A 26,836-nucleotide genomic window follows, 5' to 3' on the forward strand; every position below is an offset into this window, starting at 1 on the left:
AGCCAGAGATTTCCTGTGAATTTGGTGTCTCTAGCATGCTAGGTGGTGGGATTCATCTCAGAAATTCAAAAGTTGTCTGAGAAGAACATCAGAAATTGTCATCCTGCGATAACATACTGAAAATCGTTCAAACCCTGTGTGACAGAGCTAAATTAGGAAAACAAATGAAAGGAGAAATGTTTCGAATGTATGCATATTAGTGTTAGCCAAGGTAATAATTTTCTATTTATGATATTTTTTGCCTTAGAAAGAAAATTAAAAATCTTTTTCAAGCAAATTTGGATGTTTCTAATACAATTTGGATGTTTCATATAGGATTTGCCCTGGAGAGCCAGTTTGGTGTAGTGGTTAAGTGTGCGGACTCTTATCTGGGAGAACCGGGTTTGATTCCCCACTCCTCCACTTGCACCTGCTAGCATGGCCTTGGGTCAGCCATAGCTCTGGCAGAGGTTGTCCTTGAAAGGGCAGCTGCTGTGAGAGCCCTCTCCAGCCCCACCCACCTCACAGGGTGTCTCTTGTGGGGGAGGAAGGGAAAGGAGATTGTGAGCCGCTCTGAGACTCTTCGGAGTGGAGGGCGGGATAGAAATCCAATATCTTCTTCTTCTTCTTCTTCTTTACTAGAAACGGATGTTTCTTATACAATTTGCCATTTTACTTTCATAATTTTGTGATGAGATTTTTGGAAAAAAAACCCTTGCTTTTTCTGTAGCATCACTTTGTAAGGCAGAATAGTGACAACCACTTTTAAAGAAGATAGGAGAGCTTTAGTTAATTACAGAAGTCAGGGGATAGGTGTATTTAATAAGAGGCTCAGGTTCCCATTACCTTTAGAACACTCATATTTTAACTAGGAGAGTCAGAAGCGACAACATCATTGTCTGACAGCACTCTCCCATGCCCTTCCCTGCTTCCAACTCCTACCAGTTGCTAGCCACTGGCAACCCTAGTGGCAGGAGAAGTACTGGCAGATACAACAGTGCCCATGAAGAAATATACAAATTTCAGCTAGCTGAATGGTCTTTCCAGAAGTCAGGCGGAACTATTACCATCACAGTAATGACAGTGGACTTAATAATAAAGTGGTTGTCTTATCATTCTAGTTATCCAGCCTCCCTGTCTCTCCAGAGAGTACCCTAGAGACAGAAAACTAAGGTATGGAAATTCCTTCAAATAGAAGGAATTCCTTCAAACAGAAGGAATTCAAAAAGAATCCAGACCCCCTTTTAAACAGTCATTTTAACAGCACCCAGTAATCCTACTACCTTGGTAATCAGAACGCATGCTGTGAATACATGTTTCTTCTTAGGAGGCACAAACAGAAAGTGAGGGAATCCTTGAAAGAGTCACTGATTAATCACTTAATAAAGCAAACCTTTGAAAATGATCACCTATATCAAGCAACATAAATACTGACAGGGCAGGGATTCCGTCTTTCTGATTTGGCAATGAATACACTGCACAGCTATATGCAATGTATAGCCAATAATGCAAAATGAGGTTTATCAAGGAGAGAAAGAAAAAAAAACCCAGTACCTGTGAAAACCCACCAGGACTTTGGGGACAGGAAAGTTGTACTTAAGGCAGCTGTCATGAAGATGTGAATGAATCAGCACACAGAGTTCAGTGACAGGAAAAACAGCTGAAACGGCGCTGTTCTTCTCAGACATTAACATCTGGAATGCCTATTGTAGGGATCAGCGTCCAATCCAGTTCTCAGGGGCTTCCCATCTGCCTCAAAGCATTGCTCATGATCCCAAGGACACCCTGTCCTTATGTAATCTCCCATGCAATCCAAAGTCTCCTCCCAAGCTTGAACAGCGACAGCAGGTTCCTTCAGATGCTGCCAATCATGTCTGTCAGGTAAGCGGAAGAGAGGCACCCTCTCTAGCATGAACAGCAGCAGCCCTGCGGTCCTCATCCAAATCCTACCACTCTGTCCAGAGCTGCTATTTAAAGGAGGTTAAGCAGACAATAGGTAGATCATAGGTCTCTAACAAGTTGTCTAGTTTGGCCTCGACTCAGCTGACAGAGCTACTAGTGCAGCTCTTTTTCAATTAATAATATGGTTCCCAAAAACACTAGCAGTTGACCAAGAATCTACTGTGTAATTGAACAAATCACCCTCCTGGTGGAGAGATAAGAAAGACAAACGCAGACAGAGAATCCAGGGTGAAGAGTCTATCAGACAACTGATGAAATACAGCTACTCTTGAAGACTGGCAAGGTAATTTAAACTAACATTAAAGCAAAACTATTTAAATTCCTGGTACTTACCTTTATGCAGGAGTAAATGACTGAAACAAACACCACTGTGGTCAGGATCACAAAACTGGTCAGGTAAAACCCCAACATAAATATGGAGCTGAAACAAACAAAGAAACACAGTCATGCGCCGTATACATAACTAACTGTACACTGTTTGCACTGGCTTAGGATTGCCAACTCTGGCTTCGGAAATTCCTGGAGGTTTGGGGAAGGAGCCTGGAGACTGCTGGCCATTTGCTTCATGGGAACTGATTCCTGTGGTTTGGAAAGCAGCTGTAATGCCAGGCAATCTCCAGACCCCTCCTGGAGGCTGGCAACCCTAGGTACCGAAGACAAAAGCTGATCACAAAAGCAGATCACAGTTCCCCTTTAAATTATCAGCGCAGCCAGTGATTGAACATAGAAATGATCTCTGGGATAGGAAATGTCAGCCAGCTGAAATGAGAGCCCTAGGAGATGAGAAGCATTTTACGATTTTACGATTGGAGCGTGATTATAGCGGGTCAATTCTCAAATCAGCAATAAGGAAAAAACCAATAACCCTGGACAGCAGCTCAATGAATTTGAGACGGAAGCAACGGCAGCCAAGCCCGATGCAATTAATCTGTACAAATATTCAAAAATCCAGAAAGGATTGACATTTGTTTTGATGACTGTGTTAATTGTATTATTAAAGCAACCACCAGCCCAATAATAACAGATAGGAGGATATCATTAAAAGGTGGACTTTCAAATCAGCACTTAGCGTACATCTGCACCATGAATTTATGCCACTTTCGTATCCGCTTAATTGCCCTGGCTTTCCCCAAAGAGCTGTAGGTCCTGCAACGTGTCTAGGACAGATGACTCAGCACCCTCAGCATTTTTAGATACCCTTCCCCCATGGAACTATAGTCTGCAGATTTCCCCGAGGCAAGAAAATTACTCTGAAACCAATTTAAACTTGTACCTTGTGTGTGTCCTTGGAGAATAAACAAATCAGGTCATTGATTGGGATATTAATGGCTAAAGTTTGCACTTGTAATGAAGTAGTTGCTTACTGGGGTCCACTGCATTTCATGCCACATCTGTGTTATTAGAGGGGCTTTTTCTGAACAGGAATGTGGTTCCGGCTGGCTTGGTGTCAGGAGGTGTGGCCTAATATACAAATGAGTTCCTATTGGGCTTTTTCTACAAAAAAAGCCCTGGTCCTTAGTATTTTATGTTTTTGACATAAAGGAGGCTCATGAAACAATAACTCATGTGGAGCAGGAGCATAAAATTATGTCCCATTTGCCTTTAAATACCCCATTAAAACCCTTTTCCACACACATTGCTGGCTTGCTAAAGTAGTACTAGGGACCTGTAGTAGAATATTTATATAATATTGAGCAAATCAGCTACCAGCAGACACACCTCTCGTTTTGCCATCTTCATATTGTCCTCTTTCCCACCTTGAAAAAAAAGCCCACAGTCAAAGTGGTACAGGATAAAATTGCTATTTTGCACCAGCCAGCGATAACCATACACTTGATCATATGCTCCACAGCCACTGTACAGCAGAGCATAGGATCCATATCAGAAAGGCTACTTTGGAGTTTACTCCAATATTCTGTTGGCTTTTTTTTTTTAATGACAGCACATAAAGAAGATCCCCCCCCCCTTCTGCCACTCACTCACTGCCTTCTGCCACTCACCTCATACATAACTTAACAGCAATGATTATCACACTCCGTAACATTACGGCTAACCACATGAAAGTCAGCTGGGTTTCATGCTCTTTCCTGACTACAAAGAGCAATTCTACTTGCTAATTTATTCACCAAGCTTTTTGTGGCATTCCTGCTGATTATACTAAAACTATCGCTGCCATTTCCCCCCCCCCCCCCTCAAAGAATTTAAGCACCAGAATCCACCAAAGCTTTCTCTTGAAAGCACATGTACATATATGATGCAGAAACACATCCAAGACCTTAGCACGTGACTACAGTTGTTGTGTCTCTATGTGAGAGCACATGTGTGCATGCCTGGAAGTCATGGCTGACTACTGGAGACCCCTAGTGGGGCTGGAAGGCAATAACATTCAGGGAGGTGGTTTGCTGCCAGCCTCTGCGTCCTGGTCCTGTCAAGCATGGTGAAATTCCATTGATAATTGATTGTTATAGGGTCCTGCCTAACCCTGGTCTGTGAAGTATCATGGACAGCGGCGTCACTAGGGCAGGGCCAAGGGGGCCATCGGCCCTCCCCCAGAGCATTCTCATTGGCCCAACAGGAAGAGGCTGGCCCTGGGACTAGAACGCTGCTGCTGTGTGTGGGCTGGCCAGGATTCTGAAACCAGGGCCGTGCTGCCGCCGGCTCAGCTAAAAGCGTGTGGGTGAGTGGGGGAAACTTAAATGCTGCAAAACTGGTATCTTGGATTACGGATGAGGGAGGGGCCATGTGAAGTGGGCGGGGTTGTGTGCGGAGGGGGTGATGCAGCCCTCCAAAAGGGGTGATGCCCAATGGGGGGGGGTGACTTGAATCAGTTACACCCCAGGGTGCAACCCACCCTAGTGACGCCTCTGATCATGGAGGACCCAGCTTTGCTAGCTTTGTTATTCTTTCCTTCCCCCCTTCTTGCTTTATTGCCTAAGTAATAGAAGTAGTGAGAAATAAAACTAACTTGAGAAGCAGTAATCAGCACCTTCCCGTACATTCCCGGTAGGGAGTGTGAGACATCTGGGGAAAGCAAGGACGGAGTCCTGATAACACTGTGAGAATGTAGACATTTATGATAGTTTATGTGTGAGAGCTACCCCACACCCCCATCCTTTGGAATCCTTTTGAAGTAAGTCTTAAAAAGTATTGTATCAACGTATATGCGGCATTATTCTCAAGAATCCGTTACATAGCAAATATCGGTCTATCAATAAATGTAGTCTTTGTATCAACTTCGACTCGTCATTGAACCCACATGCTTGACAGGTCCTGGTATTCCTTGGAGGTCTCCCATCCAAGTACTTGCCAGGGTTGGCCCTGCTTAGCTTCAAGCTTGCCTGGGCTATCCAGGTCAGGGTGCTACATCTGGTCTTTAACCACTTCCTTAGGAAACACCTGAGAGACTGCAAGGATGAAGAAGAAACTTGTTGTAAAAAATGCATAGCACCTGAACACCAGCAGACCATACAGCTTACTTACACACACTTACTTAGTTAATGGGGATTACTCAAAAACCAAGTGGGCTATGGTCCATATTAGCTTGGAGAACACATCTGGATGGAAGATATTTCTTTTAAAAGGTGTAGATGCCAAAATTTTAAATATAGATTCTCATGCGTATATTGAACCGATTCTTACAGATAGAATAGACGGCAATACATGGAATTAAAAAATGTTGACCCTTGTATGGGGTGAACAGCAAGTTGTGGAGGAAGGCACTGGAGTCCAACATTTTTTCACCTGGTCTAAGGGCAGTACTCGGCGCAAGATGTGTTCACCTAAGCAGTTTAACTAAAAAAAGGCAGACAAGCCCCCTTCCCCCACCTTATCTCTTGCTTCTTTGCTAAATGGCACAAAAACAATGCCAATTGTCAACCCATATTACTAATCTGACAGTTAATAACAATTGTTGATCATTTATATAATTCTTATATTACAGAAATCCATAACAATAATTACCCCCCTATCTTCATACAAACATCAGCCTCTCTCTAACAAGTACATTGCTCCTCTTTCATATATTAGGTACAGGTCTTTCACATTGTCTATTGTCTGATTCTGTTAACTGGAGATGAATTTAGGAACTCCTGCCTAAAAAGCAGATGCTCTGACACGAAGCTACAGGCCCCTCCCCTAAAAGGCAGTAATATGTGGTGTGTGTAGTGATTTTGAAGCAGCCCCGTGGCGCAGAGTGGTAAAGCTGAAGTACTGCAATCCAAGCTCTCTGCTCACGACCTGAGTTCGATCCTGGTGGAAGCTGGGTTCAGGTAGCTGGCTCAGGGTTGACTCAGCCTTCCATCCTTCCAAGGTTGGTAAAATGAGTACCCAGCTTGCTGATGGGGAAGTGTAGATGACTGCAATTGCAAACCACCCCATTAAAAAAAGTCTGCCGTGAAAACGTCATGATGCGACTGGTGCTTGCACAGGGTATTACCTTTACCTTTTTGTAGTGATTATGACTTTAGATTATGGCTACCAGAATGCTAGCTGCCAATGATCTCTCCTAGTTTTAACTGCTACACTTATTTTATTATGTATAAAAATGATAATTACAGCAGTAATCCACCATTCATAACCTTGGGAGTCAAATTACTTTAGGATTTCTACAGGTTCTGTAATTAATGTTTTAAGAGCTTCTGGCATTCTCCTGAAAGAGAAAGACCACTTTCAACGTAAGATTATTTTGCAATGCTTTAACCAATCCACCCAACCTTACCAAGTACCTATTAACAGGCAGATGCCTGGAATTCATAATGTTTGGCAGAACCAAGTCAAGCTGTAGATATATTTACTCTTAATTTTTAATCTACTCTTCCCAACTGCAATCCGAGAATTCAAGCAGTGTTTGGCTTTCTTATAAATCATTATGACAGGATCTGGAAATAAGCTTATATCTTTAGCAGGCAAAATTTCTGGCTCAAGTCCTGAAATGAACTTTATAATGGGAGATTCGCCCATGTTAAAACCGAGTGAGAAATCCCAATGTCTGCTGTTAGCTAGTAAACAAAATTTATAACAAATAGGTTCAATCTTGTGTCCCTGAACTGTACAGCTTGTTTAAAACAGACCACCTGAAACCTACATAATATCCTTTTAACAAGCAAGTAAACAAGAGGACTGACCTCTTTACCAGCTGCAACTTTTCTTATACAACAGTTTTAGCATATCCCCCTTATACATAGCATTATGTATAAGACACACTCTCTTAATTGCAAATGATGAAAAGAAACCTTGGAGGTGTGAGAGGGATGTAAGTGAAGTGCAGGGACAAAACCAAAACATGCAATTGATCACATAGCCACAAATATCCTTTGCACACATTTGATACATATATATAGACAACCCCCCCCCCCCTCCATATAGCTTTCTGAAGGCCCATCATTAGAACTACCTAATAATATGCATGCTGTGTATGGGACTCGGGGCTCTGCTGCAAAGCATTTAGTTCTGGCAGGTTTAAAAAATTCCTGCCACCAGGAATTGTCAGTACAGCTGTCAATAATGTGCCCGGGGGCCATTTATTAAGATAGGCTGTGAAAATATTATAAAAATCAGTGATACTCTTTCAGGGCTTTTTTTGTAGCAGGAACTCCTTTGCATATTAAGCCACACACCCCTAATGTAGCCAATCATCCGGGAGCTTACAGTAGGCCCTGTACTAAGAGCCCTGTACGCTCTTGTAGGATTGGCTACATCAGGGGTGTGTGGCCTAACATTCAAAGGAGTTCATGCTACACAAAAAGCAGGTGTGAGAGTGATGACTGGTTGCTCCTGGAAGTAGCAAGCTATACCCAACACCGCCTAGGACAGAGCAACCTGAGGATTCCTAAAGCCTCAGTTCGTATGCCCTGTTGTCATAAATTGATCATACTTCCCCCCTCCCCTTATGCAAGTGTATATCTGAGTGGATTATTCTTGCAGGTAACACTTTGCCCAGAATAACCTGATGTCTGTTTTTTAGTGGCACGTGAAATCTACAAATTACTAGCAATGTGAAATAGGTGCACATTGCTGGTCATTTCTAGATTTCTAAATAGGAAAATAGATTCCATATGCAGAAAAGTGAAGACAAATAATCTCTCATTGATACTCACTTCTTCAGATGTGGAAAGAGGGAACTGAAGAGCCTTATGAGGGAACAGAAAGACTGGTGGTACTTGGCCCCAAGAGCATCCATCTGTCCTTGTCCAGGGCCGTGGCTTTTTTGGCCCTGGCCCCAGCCTGGTGGAATACTCTTGAACATCTGAACATCTGAAGCTGCCTTATACTGAAGCAGACCCTCGGTCCATCAAAGTCAGTATTGTCTTCTCAGACTGGCAGCGACTCTCCAGTGTCTCAAGCTGAGGATTTTCACACCTATTTGCCTGGACCCTTTTTGGAGATGCCAGGGATTGAACCTGGGACCTTCTGCTTACCAAGCAGATGATCTACCACTAAGCCACCATCCCTCCCCTAACATCTGAAGCTGCCTTCTACTGAATCAGACCCTCTTGGGTCCATCAAAGTCAGTATTGTCTTTTCAGACTGGCAGCAGCTCTCCAGTGTCTCAAGCTGAGGATTTTCACACCTATTTGCCTGGACCCTTTTTGGAGATGCCAGGGATTGAACATGGGACCTTCTGCTTCCCAAGCAGATGATCTACCACTGAGCCGCCATCCCTCCCCTAACATATGAAGCTGCCTTCTACTGAATCAGACCCTCTTGGGTCCATCAAAGTCAGTATTGTCTTCTCAGACTGGCAGCGACTCTCCAGTGTCTCAAGCTGAGGATTTTCACACCTATTTGCCTGGACCCTTTTTGGAGATGCCAGGGATTGAACCTGGGACCTTCTGCTTACCAAGCAGATGATCTACCACTAAGCCACCATCCCTCCCCTAACATCTGAAGCTGCCTTCTACTGAATCAGACCCTCTTGGGTCCATCAAAGTCAGTATTGTCTTTTCAGACTGGCAGCAGCTCTCCAGTGTCTCAAGCTGAGGATTTTCACACCTATTTGCCTGGACCCTTTTTGGAGATGCCAGGGATTGAACATGGGACCTTCTGCTTCCCAAGCAGATGATCTACCACTGAGCCGCCATCCCTCCCCTAACATATGAAGCTGCCTTCTACTGAATCAGACCCTCTTGGGTCCATCAAAGTCAGTATTGTCTTCTCAGACTGGCAGCGGCTCTCCAGGGTCTCAAGCTGAGGATTTTCACACCTACTTGCCTGGACCCTTTTTGGAGATGCCAGGGATTGAACACCTGGGACCTTCTGCTTATCAAGCAGATGCTCTACCACTGAGCCACCGTCCCTCCCCTAACATATGAAGCTGCCTTCTACTGAATCAGACCCTGGGTCCATCAAAGTCAGTATTGTCTTCTCAGACTGGCAGCGGCTCTCCAGGGTCTCAAGCTGAGGATTTTCACGCCTACTTGCCTGGACCCTTTTTGGAGATGCCAGGGATTGAACCTGGGACCTTCTGCTTCCCAAGCAGATGCTCTACCACTGAGCTACCGTCCTGTCCCCTTACAGGAGAGATTAGGGCCCTGTGGGATTTAGAGTTCTGCTGGGCCTATGGTTGAGGGCAATATAGAGGCCCTAGCTCAGAGGTGTCAAATGTACAGTCTGTGATGAATTCTTTCACCAAGAGTGCACACAGCACTTTTTTATGGGTCCCACATGAAATAACACACACACACGCAAGCCTTTATTAGCACATATCAGATAGTAAATAAGAACAGTGAACAGGTATAGAGGTAACAAGGGGAAAAAAGTATGTCAATCATATACCATCTAAATATTAAGTAATCGGCCCTTAGCTACCAGACATAAAAATAAGGCTAGCTTTTCAATTATTTCAGGTGATGAATCTAGCTATAGAGTGGGTTCTCCATCTATACACAGAATGAACTAGAGCCTTGTGAGGAAGTGACATGATTTTTGGGCTCCACTTAAAAGCCATCCGTCTTCATAAAGGCAACAGAATGTTTGACACTGGCTAATGTGGATTGGCTTTATGTGGATGAATGTATTCTTTATCCTTACATATCACTGAAATAATAGAGGACTGAGTTGCTTGACTGTGAAGTTGTATTATTTATTTGATGTGAGGATTTTGTGTTATTTCATGTGGAACTCATAAAAAAGTGCCTGTGTGCATTCTTGGTGAAAAAATTCATCAGACTGTTTTCAAGTGTTTTGGTTTATGAATCATATGAAGACTCTTAACCTTTAAATAGTGCCTGCAAACTGTTTGGAAAAAGGATTTATGCAATTGCGGACTGTTTAGGAAAAAGAGGTTGTGTTAAAGTGCCTGCATGCACTCTTGTGTATTCTATTGCAGTCTGTTTAAAAGCAGAGGTTTTAGAATGTTAAAGTGCCTGGGTGCACTCTTGTGTATTCCACTGCAGTCTGTTTAAAAGCAGAGGTTTTAGAATGTTAAAGTGCCTGCATGCACTCTTGTGTATTCTATTGCAGTCTGTTTAAAAGCAGAGGTTTTAGAATGTTAAAGTGCCTGGGTGCACTTCTGTATTTCTTATTACAAACAGTTTAGAAGAAGAGGCTACGAGTTTCTCATCACCCCACTATTATTTTCTTGTAATAAATGCTTTGATAGAATAGTGTTAATAGTTTCACCCTGACGTTTCTTCTATTGTAGCTTTGCTTTAGCACAGGGAGGCCTCCTTTTTTTCTACACCACCTGGAGACTGACAACCCTAGTCAGGGAGTGGGCCTAAACCATCATAGGGTGGAGCTCTTAAAAAACAGCTAAGGAGGTAGACACCAGTCAGGAAACAAGCCAAAAAGAGGATAAACAGAAGTATGTGAAACTCTCCCCTCAAGCTTGCTTTGCTCGCTTCCTCTCCCAGACTGTTCTCCCAGGGGAGTAGAACTGTGGAGGGTGCTGCAGCACCAGAGGGGACCTCCAGCCCATCACCTCCTCAAAAATATTGTGTATAATTGATAATTCAGAAAATATCTAATAATTTTAAAACAGTTCTAGGTTCAGTCTTGTTTTCTAGAACTTTTCTTAAAAGGCCCAAATCCATACATATCCATGTCTCAATATTCATAAAATATAACCCAGGAATTACAAAACAGGGATATATTTCTGAGAGGAGATACTGTGAAAAGAAGCCCAGATTTGCCCCTGAAATAAATGCCTGGGATACATCTCCAGAATTACACAAAATGGTGGGGTCCACCCATCAGGGACACGTGTCCTCATTTTTGTGCAAAAGCTCAGTAAAACGCCCAATCCTAAGAAAATCATTGCGGCAGAATTTCTCTTGGGGTTGGTTCTCTTATGAAATTGGCCACAAGCTATCCAGCCCTATCAAGCATTCATTTTGCTAATCGCTTAGGCTGAGAATTAACTACTAGAAATGTAGGTCAGTAGAAAGTAGGTGAAAGGTAAGAGTTACCTGAGGACAACCTCGCTTCGGTGGGGTAGGGCAGGATATAAATCGAATGAAATAAATAAATAAATAAATAAAATAAACCTTAGCCTTATATGGTATGAGCAGGAACCAGACAGAGTAGATTGGCCATCTGCAGATACAGCTGGTTTTGTGGAATGTAGATGATGCATATTATCAGATAAGATAGAGTATAGTGATACCAGTTTCCGAGGGGAAACTCTTTATAAACCCTGGGATTTTGAGCAGAAGTTGCTGATCTGCATTAGAGACAGGAGACTGTCTCTATGCTGGTCATGTCAAACTAAATGGGACTTGGGACTAACTGGGAAAATGTAGACTAACAGGATGTACTCCTTGTTGGAACTTAAGACTTTTTATAGAACTATGCTTTATGCTTGTCTGTTGAACTATGCTTGACTATATTCTAACTGTGTAACTGTATTCTGAAATTGTACTAACGTTATCTAATTGCTTTGCCTTTCTGCCTATATTTTAAGCCTTCTGTCTAAAGGAGAAGCCTGGAGTCTAATAAAGTTTAACTGTATGGTCTTGAAACTTATTCGTTTATCTGTATTAGCCTTCTGATAACTGCAGGTCGTTTAGGGTACTGAGGTGTACAAAAGTAAATCCCGCTTCAGTCTTGGTGACCCCGATGTGATGTATTAACTTTCTGAAAACTGTTTGGGTTACTGAGGGTATAAAAGTAGTGAGTTGTACAAAAGTAAATCCCGCCTCAATCACCAGAACTTACAAATAATGGAAATCATAGACTTGTCATCCAAAGCCTCCTAGATGCAGAGGGAACAATCGTGATAACTCTTAATCGCACATCAAACTACAGCAACTGAACAAAATTTAGCTGTGACTCCCTTTTGAGAATACACGTTTTTAACTCTCACTACTACGTGGACAATTTCTGTCCCTTCTTGAATGTCGGTTTTTAGAAGGCAGTGTCATACTTTCCACTTGTCATTGTTTGTTTTCTGCCACTAACCTTCTCCCCATCACAGCTTTAGCTCATTCCCTTTCCCCACTTTCTTCTCTCATCTTCAATCCAACAGAGTTTTACCCCAACCATTCCTCCAAGGGCACAAGATTTGCTCTCCTCCATTTTATCTTCACAGCAGTCTTGTAAGGTAAGTGAGGCTAAGGGAGAATGGCTTGTCCAGGGTCATCCAGTGAGCTTTGGGATTCAGTAGGGGTTTGAACGTGGGTCTCTCCAGTCCTAGTCCCACACTCTAATCACCATAACATACTGGCTCACATTGCGTCTTTTCCACTCTCGTAAAGCCACTTCCTAGGCTACCTGGGAAAGAGATGTGCCGGAAACACATTACTCTCATTCCCACAACCCTGGAACTGCCTTTAGAAGGCAAACTATGAGTCTCTGAAATGCAGCCTCTCTCCCTCTTCTTCCTGAATCCCAAAGTGGGTAGGAGGTATTTCCAAGACTTCTTCTTTGCCTCCTAACCCAGGAATTGACTCATAAGAGGAGAGGCAATGGGTCGACCTGCTGTCTCTCCCAACCTCTTTTCTTTATTGTAATGTGGGCATGACAGCTTATTGATCGAGTCGTTCATTTACTTAAAATATTTCTAATGCCACTTCTTGAGAGTCCTGCGCAAAGTGACTTCCAATAAAAAACCACAATATAAAAGAACACCACGACATTAAAAACGAGACGTTAAAAAGCAAGTCAGTAGACATAAGTAGCACAAAACCCTCTCAGAAAACAGAAGCAGACCATTATAAACCTGCGAAGATAAAACCCCCTAATTAAAAGCCTGGGTAAAAAGATGTCGTTTAGCTTGGAGTCTAAAACAGGGGTGGCCAAAGGTAGCTCTCCAGATTTTTTTTTGCCTACAACTCCCATCAACCCCAGCCATTGGCCATGCTGGCTACCGCTGGCCACCCCTGGTCTAAAAGATCGTAAGTAGGCACTAGGTAAGCCTCAAGGGAAAGGGTGTTTTAAAGGTGAGGTGCCACTACAGAAAATGCTCTAATTATCATCTACCTCACCTCTGAAGGTGGGGGCACAGAGAGGAAGGCTTACGAGGCAGATCTCATCTAGAGGACTGCATAGTATGGGAAAGATGATCCTTCAGGTATCCTGACCCCAAGCCATTTAGGGCATTAAAGGTCAGCACACCTGAATTGTGCCCGGAACAGATGGGTAACCTGTGCAGATATTTCAGTGCAGGAGTGATACAATACCTGTAGCCAGGGCCTTTTTGAGTAGGAATGCACAGGAATGCAGTCCTGGCTAGCTTGGCCAGGGCTCTGGCTCAAGAGAGGTCTCTGGCAGAGGGAAGGCACTAGGCAGCCACGCCCTCCCAGGCCATACGCTCCATCCTCTCTGCTGCCCCCAGCCTCCAGTGGCATTTCTCCACAGTATTTCAGCTGGTTTTAATGATGTGTTTTTGTTGGTTTGAATGGTTTTGAGACGTGATTTTTATTATCTGTTTGAACTTGTTAGCTGCCTTGGTTGCCCTTTTCGTGGCCAGAAAGGCCATTTGTTAAAATAAATAAAAAGATGGCTTCAACGTTTAAGTTTTTTTGGCAAGCAAATATCTAGTTTTAAAGGAAACGAATGCATGTTTGTTTATTTTGGAGTTGCAAAAGTATACAGAAACGACAGCAGCAAAAAGAAACAGCTTCAAAATGTTGGAAAGCTTATTTTGGAATTACTTCTGGCAAACAAAAGCAAGTGTTGAACAGGCTTTGGTTGTTTGTTTATTGTTTTTAACATCAGAGCAAAACCCCTGAATTAAACATAAAACTGGAATGGAGCTGGAGCTAGTTAATCAGTTTCCATGGTTGAAGAAACATTTTTGAAACTGTACAGACTATGGTCAGAAAGACCATGAGCATCCTAACATTTACACAGAACTCCTCTTCCCCATTCATGACAGTGGAGTTGGTGTATCCACATGCGATAGCTGTGCCCTTTGAAAGTCCTTTATGGAAGTCCTTCAGGTAAGGCAGTTCTTTCCTCAGTGCCTGATACTTAAATCAGGTCTTTTCTCATCCAGCCTGTTTGTCTCACTATGATAAAAATCCTAGATTCTACAAAAGCTACACAACAAAGCAGAAGAATGGATTCACAACACAGCATATCCATTAAACATGGCTATGTCCAATAAACAAAGATGCACAAATTGATAGGACTATTCCCTCCTCACTCAGGCATTCTGAAAAGATGTTGGGAGTGATTGCTGCCCTTTTTGTCATTTTCCCTGTAGCCCTCTCTCCTCTCATTCTTGCAGGCACCTCGACAGTCAGGAGCAGCCTGGAAGAGTGGTGGTGGGATGGCAATGGAAAGGAGGAAATAGGTCTGCTCCCCTCAAAGGTCTATGAGTCAAAGGCAATGTTTTAATAATTTAAAAATCCGTTTGAGTACTGGTGCTGAATTTTTCTTCATGTGGATGTACGGAAATGCAAAAATAATGGTATCTTCAGCAGATAACCATTTTCCTTTTACATGAAAATATTAAATCATATGTAAAAAACCCCCAGAAATTCTGATGGTACAAGCCTCAGTGTCATCTGACAATGTCAAAACAAATGATTTTGAACAATCATAATTGCATATACAACGGAGGTATGTTTTCATTCAATGGGGCTGTCGTACAAGAAAGGTGCAGATTCAAAAGGAAGCCAGCCAGCAGGATGCAATTATTAGTGTTGGACTAGAATCTGAGAGACCCAGTTCAGAAACCCCACTCTGCCCTGGAAGTTCAACAGGTGACCTTGGGACACTTTCAGCTTAACATTCTTCACATTAACATTCTCAGCTTAACATTGGGAGGGACGGTGGCTCAGTGGTAGAGCATCTGCTTGGTAAGCAGAAGGTCCCAGGTTCGATTCCCGGCATCTCCAACTAAAAAGGGTTCAGGCAGGTAGGCGTGAAAAACCTCAGCTGGAGACCCTGGAGAGCCGCTGCCAGTCTGAGTAGACAATACTGACTTTGATGGACCGAGGGTCTGATTCAGTAGAAGGCAGCTTCATATGTTCTTCACATGGTTGTTGTGAGAATAAAATGGAGGAGAGGAGACTACTGTAAGCCACTTTAGGTCCCCAATGAGAAAGGCAGAGTATCAATGAAGTAAATAAATAAATAGAATAAAATAAATAAACCATGCAAGGAGAGATACCAAGATCTACTCACTGTGGCACAATTGTGATTTGTACAAAACAGATGAAGAGGAAGACTAGGGAGGAACAAGCCACATATGCACCAAATCGATCATCCACCTGTTTGGAATACTGCAAGAAAATGAAGCTGTATGTCACACACTGACTTCTCAGAGGAGAGCCTTTGACAAAATTTGCATTTCCCAACCCATTTAGCTCTCTTGCTGCATTGCTAACTTACTTCGGCAGTCTGTACGAAAGATTTGAGAACCGCAACAGGAACCTGCCACAGCAAAAAGACATGTGATAGTGGCAGACGTTGTCTTGGTGAATGAGCATCTTCCCCAATGATACATGAAGTGGAGGTGAGAGGATGAGATTTCAAGAACAAAAGGGGACATTAGGCAGGGGTGCTGAAGCCTTAAGCCATTGTTCTCCCAAACGGATTCCAAAAATGGAAGTAGGACAGGCTAGAAGACAAGCTGCTGGTTGGAAAAACTTGTCAGCACTTTCACAACTGCTAAATAATGCAGTTTCAATCTACTTCAGCAGCCATTTGCAAGTGGATTTTGCCATTTCATAGTAAAATCCAGTTGCAGAGTGCATGGAAAGTGAAGAGGAAAAAGAAGAGGAGATTGGATTTCTGTCCCACCCATCACTTCCCAAAGAAGTCACAGAGCGGCTTACAATTTCCTTTCCCTTCCTCTCCCTACAACAGACACCCTGTGAGGTAGGTGGAGCTGAGAGAGCTCTAACAGAAACTGCTCTTGAGAGAACAGCTCTGCAAGAACTTGTGACTGACTCAGGGTCACATCAGCAGGTGCATGTGGAGGAGTGGGGAAACAAACCTGGTTCTCCCAGATAAGACTCCACACACTTGACCATTACACCAAACTGGCTCTCTGCAGATTGAAAGTGTGTTATGTAGTGTGTGTGAAAGTGCCCACAGGGGGAAAGCAGTGAGTGTGGAGGGGGGTGGGGAGGTTCAGCATTGACTACCCATCGTTTCTTTTCATGCAGGGGAAGCACAAGGTGGAGGATATACATGTGTGAGGACTTCATTGGTTCACCTCTCCATCCCAAGCTTGGAATTCTAAGTCCGTGTATGACCAGATGTATACTGAGGCGGATATTTGAGTAGATGAGAGTGAAAGAGAAATATGGTTATAATTAGGGATGAGCACAAACCAGGAAAGTGGAGGTTCACCCTGGTTTGTGGGGTCTCAAAAACCACGAACCTTTGTGAACCTTCCCATTCAATGAACTGGTTTGTGGTTCGTGAGGTTTGTGATGCAGCAGAACACCTCCCCCGCAGCTAGAGTTACCAAAATTGCAGTGAGTGTCCTGCTGACTTTTCTCTACCTTCCTTCCAAGTTTGGTGAGGACTGGATTTAGGGGGGATTGAGTTACAGTCCACCAAAGCAGGTGCTCCCAAGAAAGTGCTCCCTGGGGAAATCGCAGCTGCATGTTCAGGAGTGCATCAAATGGACCCCAAAAAGCTAAAGTCATCAGACTTGCAGCACACCTTCCTGAGCTGCCCTCTACCTGCTCTCCAAGTTTGGTGAGGATTGGCTGTGGTGGGCCAAGTACTGCTCACTTCCTCATTGTAGACATTGTTGCTGCAGATGGGCAATCCTCCTCAGGCCTGGGAGGTAGCTGCCCACCTGCCTCCCACTGGTGACTGGGCTTTGGAAAGTGGCCTGTCACACTCCCCCTTGGGTCTGGGAGATGTCACCCAGTTGTAAAGATGGATTCTGGGGGTGGCCAACCCTTCCCCTTGGGCCTGGGAGGCAGTTACCCACCGACCTCATCATGGGCGAGACTGTTGTTGTAGACGGGAAACTTTGGGTGTAATCATGCAAGCTTGCTTGTATGGGTGGATGCTTGACAAGGTAGAGGTTTGCATAGCTGGATGTCAGTCCACAAGATGTGTGTTACACCATGATGTAGATCTTGGTTCATGAGGTGGGTACTCTGCTATGAGGTAGATCTTGGTTCATAAGGTAGGTGTGGTGCTATGAGGCACAGTTTGGTTCGTGAGATGAGTGTTGTGCTATGAGGTAGATATTGGTCCACTGCAGGGAGGCTGGAAGTACTGATTCTTGGAGAGACACAACTCAATAGGAGAAAATGTTCACAAATCCCAATCAGGGGGAGTGTGGGTCCTCAGCTGAGGAACCTGGCAGCTAAGATCCTATGCTTGGCAGTAGCAGAAGGACGGATGGTGACTCAAAGACCTGAGCCCACCAGACACCCATGGAGACCCAAAACCTTAGAAGGTGGGTGTGGGTGTAGGGGAAGGCTGGAAGCACCAGTTCTTGGTGGAGGAGGCAGATGTGGATGGGGGAGGCTGGAAGCACTGACTTTGGGGTGCAGAAAACATGAGGAAGCAGACATGGATGGGGAGGCTGGAAGCAACGATTCTTGAGTGGACCACAAACCTCATAAACCTCCATTAAAAACATGGCAGTTTTTGGGCGGCTGATTTGTGGGAGATAGTCTCAGGAATCAAGGCCTCAAGAACCATGAACTAACCAAGTTCATAATTTACCTAGTTATAATTTACCTAGTTATTAACCTAGTTATAATTTACCCTAGTTATATAACCTAGTTATAATTTACTAAATTAATCTTTACTTAGTATAGGAGCAGGCAGAAAAACAAGGAGGGAAGGCAATGTCAAAAAAAGAAAAAGAAAGGATAGACGATGTAACAAAATCAAATTTATAGAGCTGAGCAGCCAAATGGGCCTGGAAGAAAAAGAGGGAGAAGGACTATGCTCATGTACTGGCAGAATGATTAAAGAAAAAGGAAGTTTTGCTTTTGCAGGAAGACAGAAGAAGCTCTGGGAAAGGTTTTCACAGGAGTGAGAGAGTGAATGGAATCCTCGCCGATGCGGGGATTCAGGGGCTGGCCTTACAACAGCTTTCCTCTTTCCTCGATGGTCGGGGACAAAGGGTGGCGATTGGGGGTGAACTGTCCCGGAGGCACACGCTTGATTGTAGGGTGCCTCAGGGTGCAGTGCTTTTCCTGATGTTGTTCAACATCTACATGCGCCCCCTTGCCCAGAGCTGATGACACCCAGCTCTATCTACTCATGGACGGCCGGCCTGACTGTGTCCCAGAAAATTTGGACCTGGCGTTACAAGCCGTGGCTAGATGGCTCAGGCTGAGTAGATTGAAACTAAACCCAGCAAAGACAGAGGTCCTTTGCTTGGGTCGACGTGGTCCAGGAAGGGAAATTCTCCTACCAGCCTTTGACGGTGTGCCACTGACAATGGCACACAGGGTCAAGAGCTTGGGGGTACTATTGGAGCCTGCCCTGACAATGGAGGCCCAAATAGCAGCCACTGCTAAGTCCGCATTCTTTCATCTCAGGCAGGCAAGGCAGCTGGCCCCTTTCCTGGAACACAACGATCTGGCAACAGTGATCCATGCAACAGTCACCTCAAGGTTGGACTACTGTAATGCCCTCTACATGGGGCTGCCCCTGTGCCGAACCTGGAAGTTGAAGCTAGTGCAGAATGCCGCCGTCCGGCTGTTATTAGGGCTCCCCAGGTGGGAGCACATTCAGCCGGGGCTCCAGGGACTGCACTGGCTGCCAATAATATACTGGGTTTGGTACAAGGTGCTGGTTATTACCTTTAAAGCCCTATATGGCCTAGGACCTGCCTACCTTAGGGACCGTCTCTCCCCACATGTTCCCCAGAGAGTGCTTAGATCTGGTTCTCAAAATCTTCTAACAATCCCCGGGCTGAAGGAGGCCCATCTGAAGTCAACCAGGGACAGGGCCTTTTCGATTACAGCCCCTTGCTGGTGGAACCAGCTACCGGAAGAGGTGAGGGCCCTGCGGAACCTTGGGCAGTTCCGCAGGGCCTGTAAGACAGTCCTCTTCCAGTTGGCATATAACTGACCGGTACCTGAAAAACCCCAAGGAAGGTTGTAGGATAGCACATTGATAGGTCGTTTTCTTGTTTTCTTGTTTTAACTGCTGAAAACTATTTAATGTATTTTAATATTCATTAATCTTATTGTTAGAATTTTATGTTGTGAGCCGCCCTGAGCGCCTTGGTGGGGAGGGCGGGATATAAATAAAATCAAATGAAATGGAATGGAATGGAATAACAGTCCACCGAGAGTGAAGAGGAAGGGAACCCAGGCCAAAAGACAATGGGCCAGAAAGGAGGAGACAATGTTGGAGAAAGAAAGAACAGTAAGTAAGGGAAGGAAAGAGTCCTATGTTTCCTGATCCTGAAATGTCAAGTACTGTTAAGAGTCATGGCAGTGGAGGGCCAATAGGGCAAAACGGATTCTAAAATGGTGGATTGACAGCGTAGTTTTATATCTCAAATTCATACCCTTTTATGCCAGGGTGGGAACAAGCTTTTCTCATTACTTTAGTTACTCTGGTCGTTTTCGCACTCACCTCCAGCCGGCGTGACCCCCCTCTTCACCGCGCAGGATCTGCGCAGATTTTGCACTAAATGCCGCGGAGCAGCCTTTTGCGCCAGAAACTCCCGTTGCAAAAGCCGCGCAAACGCCAAACTGCTTTTTGGCGATTTACGTTTGAGCGGCTTTTGCGACGGGAGTTTCCGGCGCAAAAGGCTGCTCCGCGGCATTTAGTGCGAAATCCACGCAGATCCTGCGCAGTGAAGAGGGGGGTCGCGCCGGCTGGAGGTGAGTGCGAAAACGACCTCTGAGTGGGAAACAGACGGGGCAGGAGATGATGTTATTTTGCTGACTGACGATTTGATTAGTTTAGTGGGCAGTTATACATTATTAAGAAGTTCTTGAGTGGAATGCTACATCATTCACTTTGTTGTGGGTGTGTGGAGATCCCATAGAGTTAAAAAGACAAGCCCTTGATGGTCAGATGTGAAAATTTCCCCATGGAACCTGGCTGTCCCATATTGCACTTAATTCCTGTCATTCTCTGATTTTATTCAAGATGGAGTCTGCCTACCTTTTGGCTTCATAGGTATCCAAGAGTGTAGAGGTTCTGAGCTTTAAATAATTCCCTTTTGTAAGCTTTAAATCATCCCCCCAGGCATGCATGCACATGTGCACACACACACATTGCTGATTGGGGCTGACACTTTTCAAGTCACACAATTTGTACATGCTACAGGCTGTCCCTTTAAAGACATGGATTTAAATCCTACAACACAGCAAACAGCAAGAGCTTGTGGAGACTGTCTTCCTTATCTTACCTTTTGACAAGCTCCATTTCCCTCTCCCCACCTTCATGCTGCAGAATTTTGCTGGCAGAATCTCTTGGGGAGGCACAGAAAAGGCTGTTGGGGAAAGGCAGAAGGCTTCCAGGAGCTCTTTTTACTCATACAATTGTAGGATCCAACCATGAATTTACTGCCATTGTGTACAATTTGACTCATAGTAACAAAGTGATCTTCTTCACAGTTCTTAAAGAAAAATTACCTTCTTCTCCAAGTCAAGCTCCCTGAACGTTAAAAGGAATTTGCGAACATGTTCAGAACGTAACCGATCTATACTTCTGGCGTCAATAGCACGACCTAAAAACTCATCCACCTCATCTTCTGGATTCATGCCTTCCTGGATATTCCTAGGGCAATATTGTAAAACAGAGACTGGTCAGGATGGATAGAGTACCAAACTCAAAACAGTGTTCCCTCTAAGCTGAGTAAGTGTGAGTTAGCTCATAGTTTTTTCGCCTCCGGCTCACACATTTTTGTCTTAGCTCAGGAAAAATGGCCCCAGAGCAAACTAATTTATGCAGTAGCTCACAACTTTAATGCCAGTACCTCACAAAGTAGAATTTTTGCTCACAAGACTCCATAGCTTAGAGGGAGTATTGACCCAACATAATTTTCTCTGACTTGCCACTGAAAAGGGAATCTGTCTATTACTTTTGCTATTATCACAAGTGTGGCGCAAGTTTGAATTGACAGTCTTAAGGGGAAACACTATTACTGTCTAATCTACTAACAGTCTGAATTACTCATTTCTTCTGAAGCATACAGATTTAGAACTCTGAGGAATTTTTCCAAGTGTTATTTGATCTCGATAATCCTTTAATACAGACACTAATGATAGAGAAAAAGGCCATTTGAACATATATGAACATATGAAGCTGCCTTACACTGAATCAGACCCTTGGTCCATCAAAGTCACTATTGTCTACTCAGACTGGCAGCGGCTCTCCATGGTCTCAAGCTGAGGTTTTTCACACCTATTTGCCTGGACCCTTTTTTGGAGATGCCAGGGATTGAACCTGGGACCTTCTGCTTCCCAAGCAGATGCTCTACCACTGAGCCACCATCCCTCCCCATTTAGGTTTGAACTCACGCACATGAAGCTGCCTTATTCTGAAGCAAACTGTCAGACATTGGAGAGTATCACTGTGTTATTATGCTAAATGTATTCTGTAACTTGTTGCTTGACATGACTAACGCCATTTTGAATTCCTAATACTAACTGTGAAGCAGAAGACCTTGCATATCAAACGGTCTTAGAAATGTTACTAACTCATGCTGTGAACTCCTCTGCATAACACTAACAAAGCAATAGCCCTTTGAAGATAGCAAGTCTCAAGGAGAGCCAGCAGGGCTCCTCCGTGATAAAGGGAGCCGTAAGCGATAAGGAGTAGGGAAAGTGTTACTTCTGACATTAGAGTGTGAGAATGTAGGATTGTTTATGAATGCTTTGATGTAAGGCCTTAAAACCCATGTATGTTTCAATGCTCACTATCAGTTCCAATGACTGCCTGTCGAGAACTTTGAGATATCAAATAAACGTTACTACTTTTGCAACAAGTGATGGTCCGTTTACTTTGAGCTCCAACGTCTGACACAAACTATCGGTCAGCATTATCGACTCTGATTGGCAGATCTCCAAGGCCTCAGACATTTTCCATACCAACTACTCACTGGTCTTTTTAAAGTGGAGATGCTGGGGACTGGACTTATGACCTTCGGCATGAAAACAAATGCTCTGCCGTTGAGAAACGGCTCCTGCCCTTTATGCAGTATAGTAGATTTCCACCTTTCGTATTATTTGTCATTAGCAAACGTATGATAAATACAAAGCCATTTGGCTATCAATGCAATCCACAGACAGGAGCCAAATGTATACTGGCGTGGTGTCCTTTGCCGGCTTGTTGAACGAAAGGAACTTTTCTGCAGAACTATATCAGATATACTGATATATTCATAACTTCAAATTAAGTCAATATCTTATGTCCCCATCTGATAATGCATAATGTCCTTGTCTCTGTGTCTTGTAATTTCATCCGGTGGAACAAAAGACCGACATTACAGCTCAGCTTCAAAAAGCCAAGTTTCCATGACCCCAGACTCAATAATCCAATTTTACTATAGTGTCGAGAGCTTTTTTTGAGCAGGAATGCACAGGAACTCAGTTCCAAGCGGCTTGACATCAGGGTGTGTGTCCTAACATGCAGATGAGTTCCTGCTGGGCTTTTTCTACAAAAAAGCCCTGTGTGAAACAACGGTGATGTTGGGGGTATGGCCTAATATGCAAATAAGTTTCAGCTGGGCTTTTTTTGCTAGTATCTAATGCTAGTGATCAGGTTTTGCTCAGAAGACTGTACTCCTGATCTTTCAAATCATATGAAGCATCTTTCAAATCATATGAAGCAGAGGCAAATAATAAAACCAATTATAACATCACTATAATTTACCACACCCGTGGCAAAAAAATAAAATAAAATCCAGTTATCATCCCTAGAAGGTACATTCAAATGATTCCATTCACCATACATAACTGAAATAGCAGCAGAAGAGTTGGTTTTATACCCCATCCTTCACTACCTGAAGGAGTCTTGGAGCCTTTCTTTCCTCTCCCCACAACAGACACCCTGTGAACTAAGTGGGGCTGAGAGCGCTCTGAGAAAACTGTGACTGACTGAAGGTCACTCAATTGACTTTATGTGAAGGAAAGGGGAATCAAACCTAGTTCTCCAGATCAGAGACTGCTGCTCTTAACCACTACACCAAACAGAATAATCTCATGGACCGATTTCTCACTCAGCTTACCCCACAGTCACGTTCCTCTTCTCTGCGCAGCATCCGTCGAATTTCCTGCTATCTGCCCTGGAGTTACAGGAAGCGTCGCGGCTTTCGTGCAGCAAACGGAAACTGTTAAAAACCAGCTTCCGTTTGCTGCGCGAAAGCCATGACACTTCCTGTAACTCCGGCACAGATAGTGGGAAAACCGACGGACACTGCGCAGAGAAGAGGAACGTGACTGCGGGGTAAGCTGAGTGCGAAATCGGTCGTGGTGATTTCATAATGATGTAAAACAATCAGGGGTGGAATTCTAGCAGGAGTCCTTTGCATATTAGGCCACACACCCCTGATGTAGCCAATCCTTCAAGAGCTTACAAAAATGGTTATAAGCTCTTGGAGGATTGGCTACATCAGGAGTATGTGGCCTAATATGCAAAGGAGCTCCTGCTAGAATTCCATCCCTGAAAACAATTAACAGTTGAACCTGGCTTCAGAAAAAAATTAATTCAAAAACAAACAATTCCACCTGAACACTATAACATATCAATGCTTTAGAAGCTTCATGTATTTGCAAAAAATCTTTAGGAAGAAAAGATAGCAATAAAATATAGGTGTGTTTATATTCTGCATTTGTTTGCTGGTGTAGAATTAAAAAGTCTCCACCTCCTATGAAACAAAATCTAAAACATATGATCTTGCATCCTTTGTGGAGCCTCCAAGGGCATTTTACCTCCGTCTTGAGGAGGTTCTAATTTAGCACAAACCCCACAATGTTGTAATAAGTGGCGGGAAACAATCGCAAAGCTTAGCTCTTGAATTATTCATGTCAGATTCCCACAGCTAAATAAAATTCACTTGGTCTTCCCTGGCATCTGTGTAATAAAAATGCTACTTTAACAAATATTCTTAATTAGTAAACAACACTGGTGATAAATTTGATGTTCTCTCTTCCCACCCCACTATCCTCTTATGTAATTGGTCTCCAAAATTCCTGAGATGCTGTTACAAATCTAGCTGGGGTACATGGTTACAGTAAGCAGCAACCCAGGCGTTAGAGCTGAGGTGTTTATTAGAGTCAAGTTTATCGTCCATAAATCTGGATGAAATGCATTCACACAGAAATAATAATAATGCCAGGTACTGCCATTTTCTGAAGAACAATGGAGTTTTGTGTGTGTGTACATATTGTTTTTGTTAGATAAGGAACATGAAATGGAAACTATTTTTGAATACAATCAACAAAAAAAGATTCACAAGAAAGATCCTCATCTTCATATACTAAGGACTATTAGTAATTTATGCCAGGATAAACTGATGAACCAGACTCAGACCTTTAGAGACAATTGTTCTTTTAAAATGGCCGTTGTATAAATTAGCAAAAGGAGGGCATATTTCCAGGAAAAAATATTTCCTAATTAAACTTCTTATTATGGCTCTTACTACATTAATTCAGTTTTTAGTCTTATGAAAACAGGATAAAATTTAAAATAATGAAAGAAGGGAACATTTATCACAATTTTTTCTTGGAAGAAACAAATTTAAAATAAAATACATTAATTATGAATTCACGCTTTGAAAAAGGCTTTGGCAGTGGGCATTGTGAAGCATTCCGATTTTAATTTCAGTTGTGCGAGTGTTGGCTCTGATTGTGACAGGCATTCCCAGTTTTGGCCTAGAGATGTGCAGCCACTCCAATAAGTGTGTTCCCTGCAAGGAACTCCTTGAAACTTTGCTGCAGGGGCCAAGTTCAGGTTGGGATTGCTGCAGTGTGTGTGTGTGGGGGGGGGGGGGGAGGACAGCCTGCCTTCCACCCATATTTTTTTTTTCCTCCCCAAATGACACTCAAGAGTGTATGCATGTAAATAATGTCCTCACATGCCATTTTGGGAAGAAAAAACAGCATGGAGGGGCAGGATCCCATCCTCCCCCCCCCCCCAGGCTATGGTAGTCCCAACCTGAATTGGGCCCCCATGGCAAATTTTAAAGGAATTTGCGGCTGGGAACTCACTTTTTAAAATGGCAATTGGATGGGACATATGGAGTTTCCTGGTCCAAAACCTTGTTCTTGTGCTAATTTCTACAAAGCCCTGAACATCAATATGTTTAAAACGGTATGTGGTCTATGGTTCCCAACCTCCTGCTAGGGGTGCAAATCGCATTTGCGCACACGTAAGTCCCAGCCACAGCGCTGGGCTGGGCTCTTCGGGGGCATTGTGCTCGCCTGCTGCTCTGGCTCTTGCGTTTCGTTGGCACTTGGCAGGCGTCTTGGTTGGCATGGGGACAGGGAGAGCGGTGGCCGTGGATGGGTGGAGCCCGGAGGGGTTGGCCTGGCCGGGGTGCCTGAGTGAGACCCCTGACCTGCATGGGCCAGGCTGGGCAGACCTCAGAAGCTAAGCAGGGTCACCCCTGGCGGTATTTGGATGGGAGGATCGCTAGGCACCTCTGGACCTCTCTTGCCTGGGAAACCCCACGGGGTCACCAGAGGTCAGCTGGGATTTGGCAGCACTTCCCACCCCCAAGGGGAGGGATGGTGGCTCAGTGGTAGAGCATCTGCTTGGGAAGCAGAAGGTCCCAGGTTCAATCCCCAGCATCTCCAACTAGAAAGGGTCCAGGCAAATAGGTGTGAAAAACCTCAGCTTGAGACCCTGGAGAGCAGCTGCCAGTCTGAGAAGACAATACTGACTTTGATGGACCCAGGGTCTGATTCAGTGTAAGGCAGCTTCATATGTTCAGTTCCACCATGCCAGAGGGGACTTACGTGTGCGTGGGGCTGCTGGAGCACAGCTCCGCCCAAGAGTGGTGGAGCCATAGGGCTGCGCCTGAGTGGAGGCGTACGACTAGCAGAGCGAGCCATGTCAGCACAAGAGGGGGAGGAGTCAAGGGCACAACCAGGCTTAGGCGGCTCCCTAAGGAGTTCGGGCTATGACACACCCCCTCCGAGAGGCATAAAGTTACGTCTGTGAAAATGGCAGCATATCCCATAGGCACTCATTGAAACTGAAAACAAAGGTTGTTCCCGCCGCCGTGGGAGCTCGCAAACCCCTTATGAAGTGGTGTAATTGCTTCATCAATCCCCTCACGCCCTGGGCTGACGAACCTCCTCCCCAGCAGCCAATCGCCGTTCCCCCCTCCTAGAAATACTTCTGTTCTGGCCTTGCACAGCTCAGTTGTTAGGGACATCCGCGCGTGGCGAGGAGATCTGCCAGGGAGCTCCTTGACATGCGGACTTAGAATGAGGGACAGGCGCATTGGTGACGGGCTCTTCACTGCGCAATTGCTCTGACAGTATCTTTGACTTGCAAAGGGGAGAGCGAGGTTTCCAAGTCTCCACAGGTTCCTGGCTCCCGGAGG

General features: G+C 44.3%; 1 protein-coding gene across 1 annotated transcript in view; it reads right to left on the bottom strand.

Annotated features, from left to right (window-relative positions):
- ADCY5 (adenylate cyclase 5) overlaps positions 1 to 26,836 on the bottom strand; it is a 448,084-nt gene that overhangs the window by 51,188 nt on the left and 370,060 nt on the right. The window contains exons 10-12 of the mRNA XM_060262724.1: positions 20,916 to 21,060; positions 15,514 to 15,611; positions 2,275 to 2,362 (exon numbers count right to left, since the gene is read on the bottom strand). Of these exons, the coding sequence (XP_060118707.1) occupies positions 2,275 to 2,362; positions 15,514 to 15,611; positions 20,916 to 21,060 (331 nt within the window). The remainder of the gene's footprint in view (positions 1 to 2,274; positions 2,363 to 15,513; positions 15,612 to 20,915; positions 21,061 to 26,836) is intronic.

Source organism: Heteronotia binoei, chromosome 21 (genome assembly GCF_032191835.1).
Source record: "Heteronotia binoei isolate CCM8104 ecotype False Entrance Well chromosome 21, APGP_CSIRO_Hbin_v1, whole genome shotgun sequence".
Lineage (NCBI taxonomy): Eukaryota > Metazoa > Chordata > Lepidosauria > Squamata > Gekkonidae > Heteronotia > Heteronotia binoei.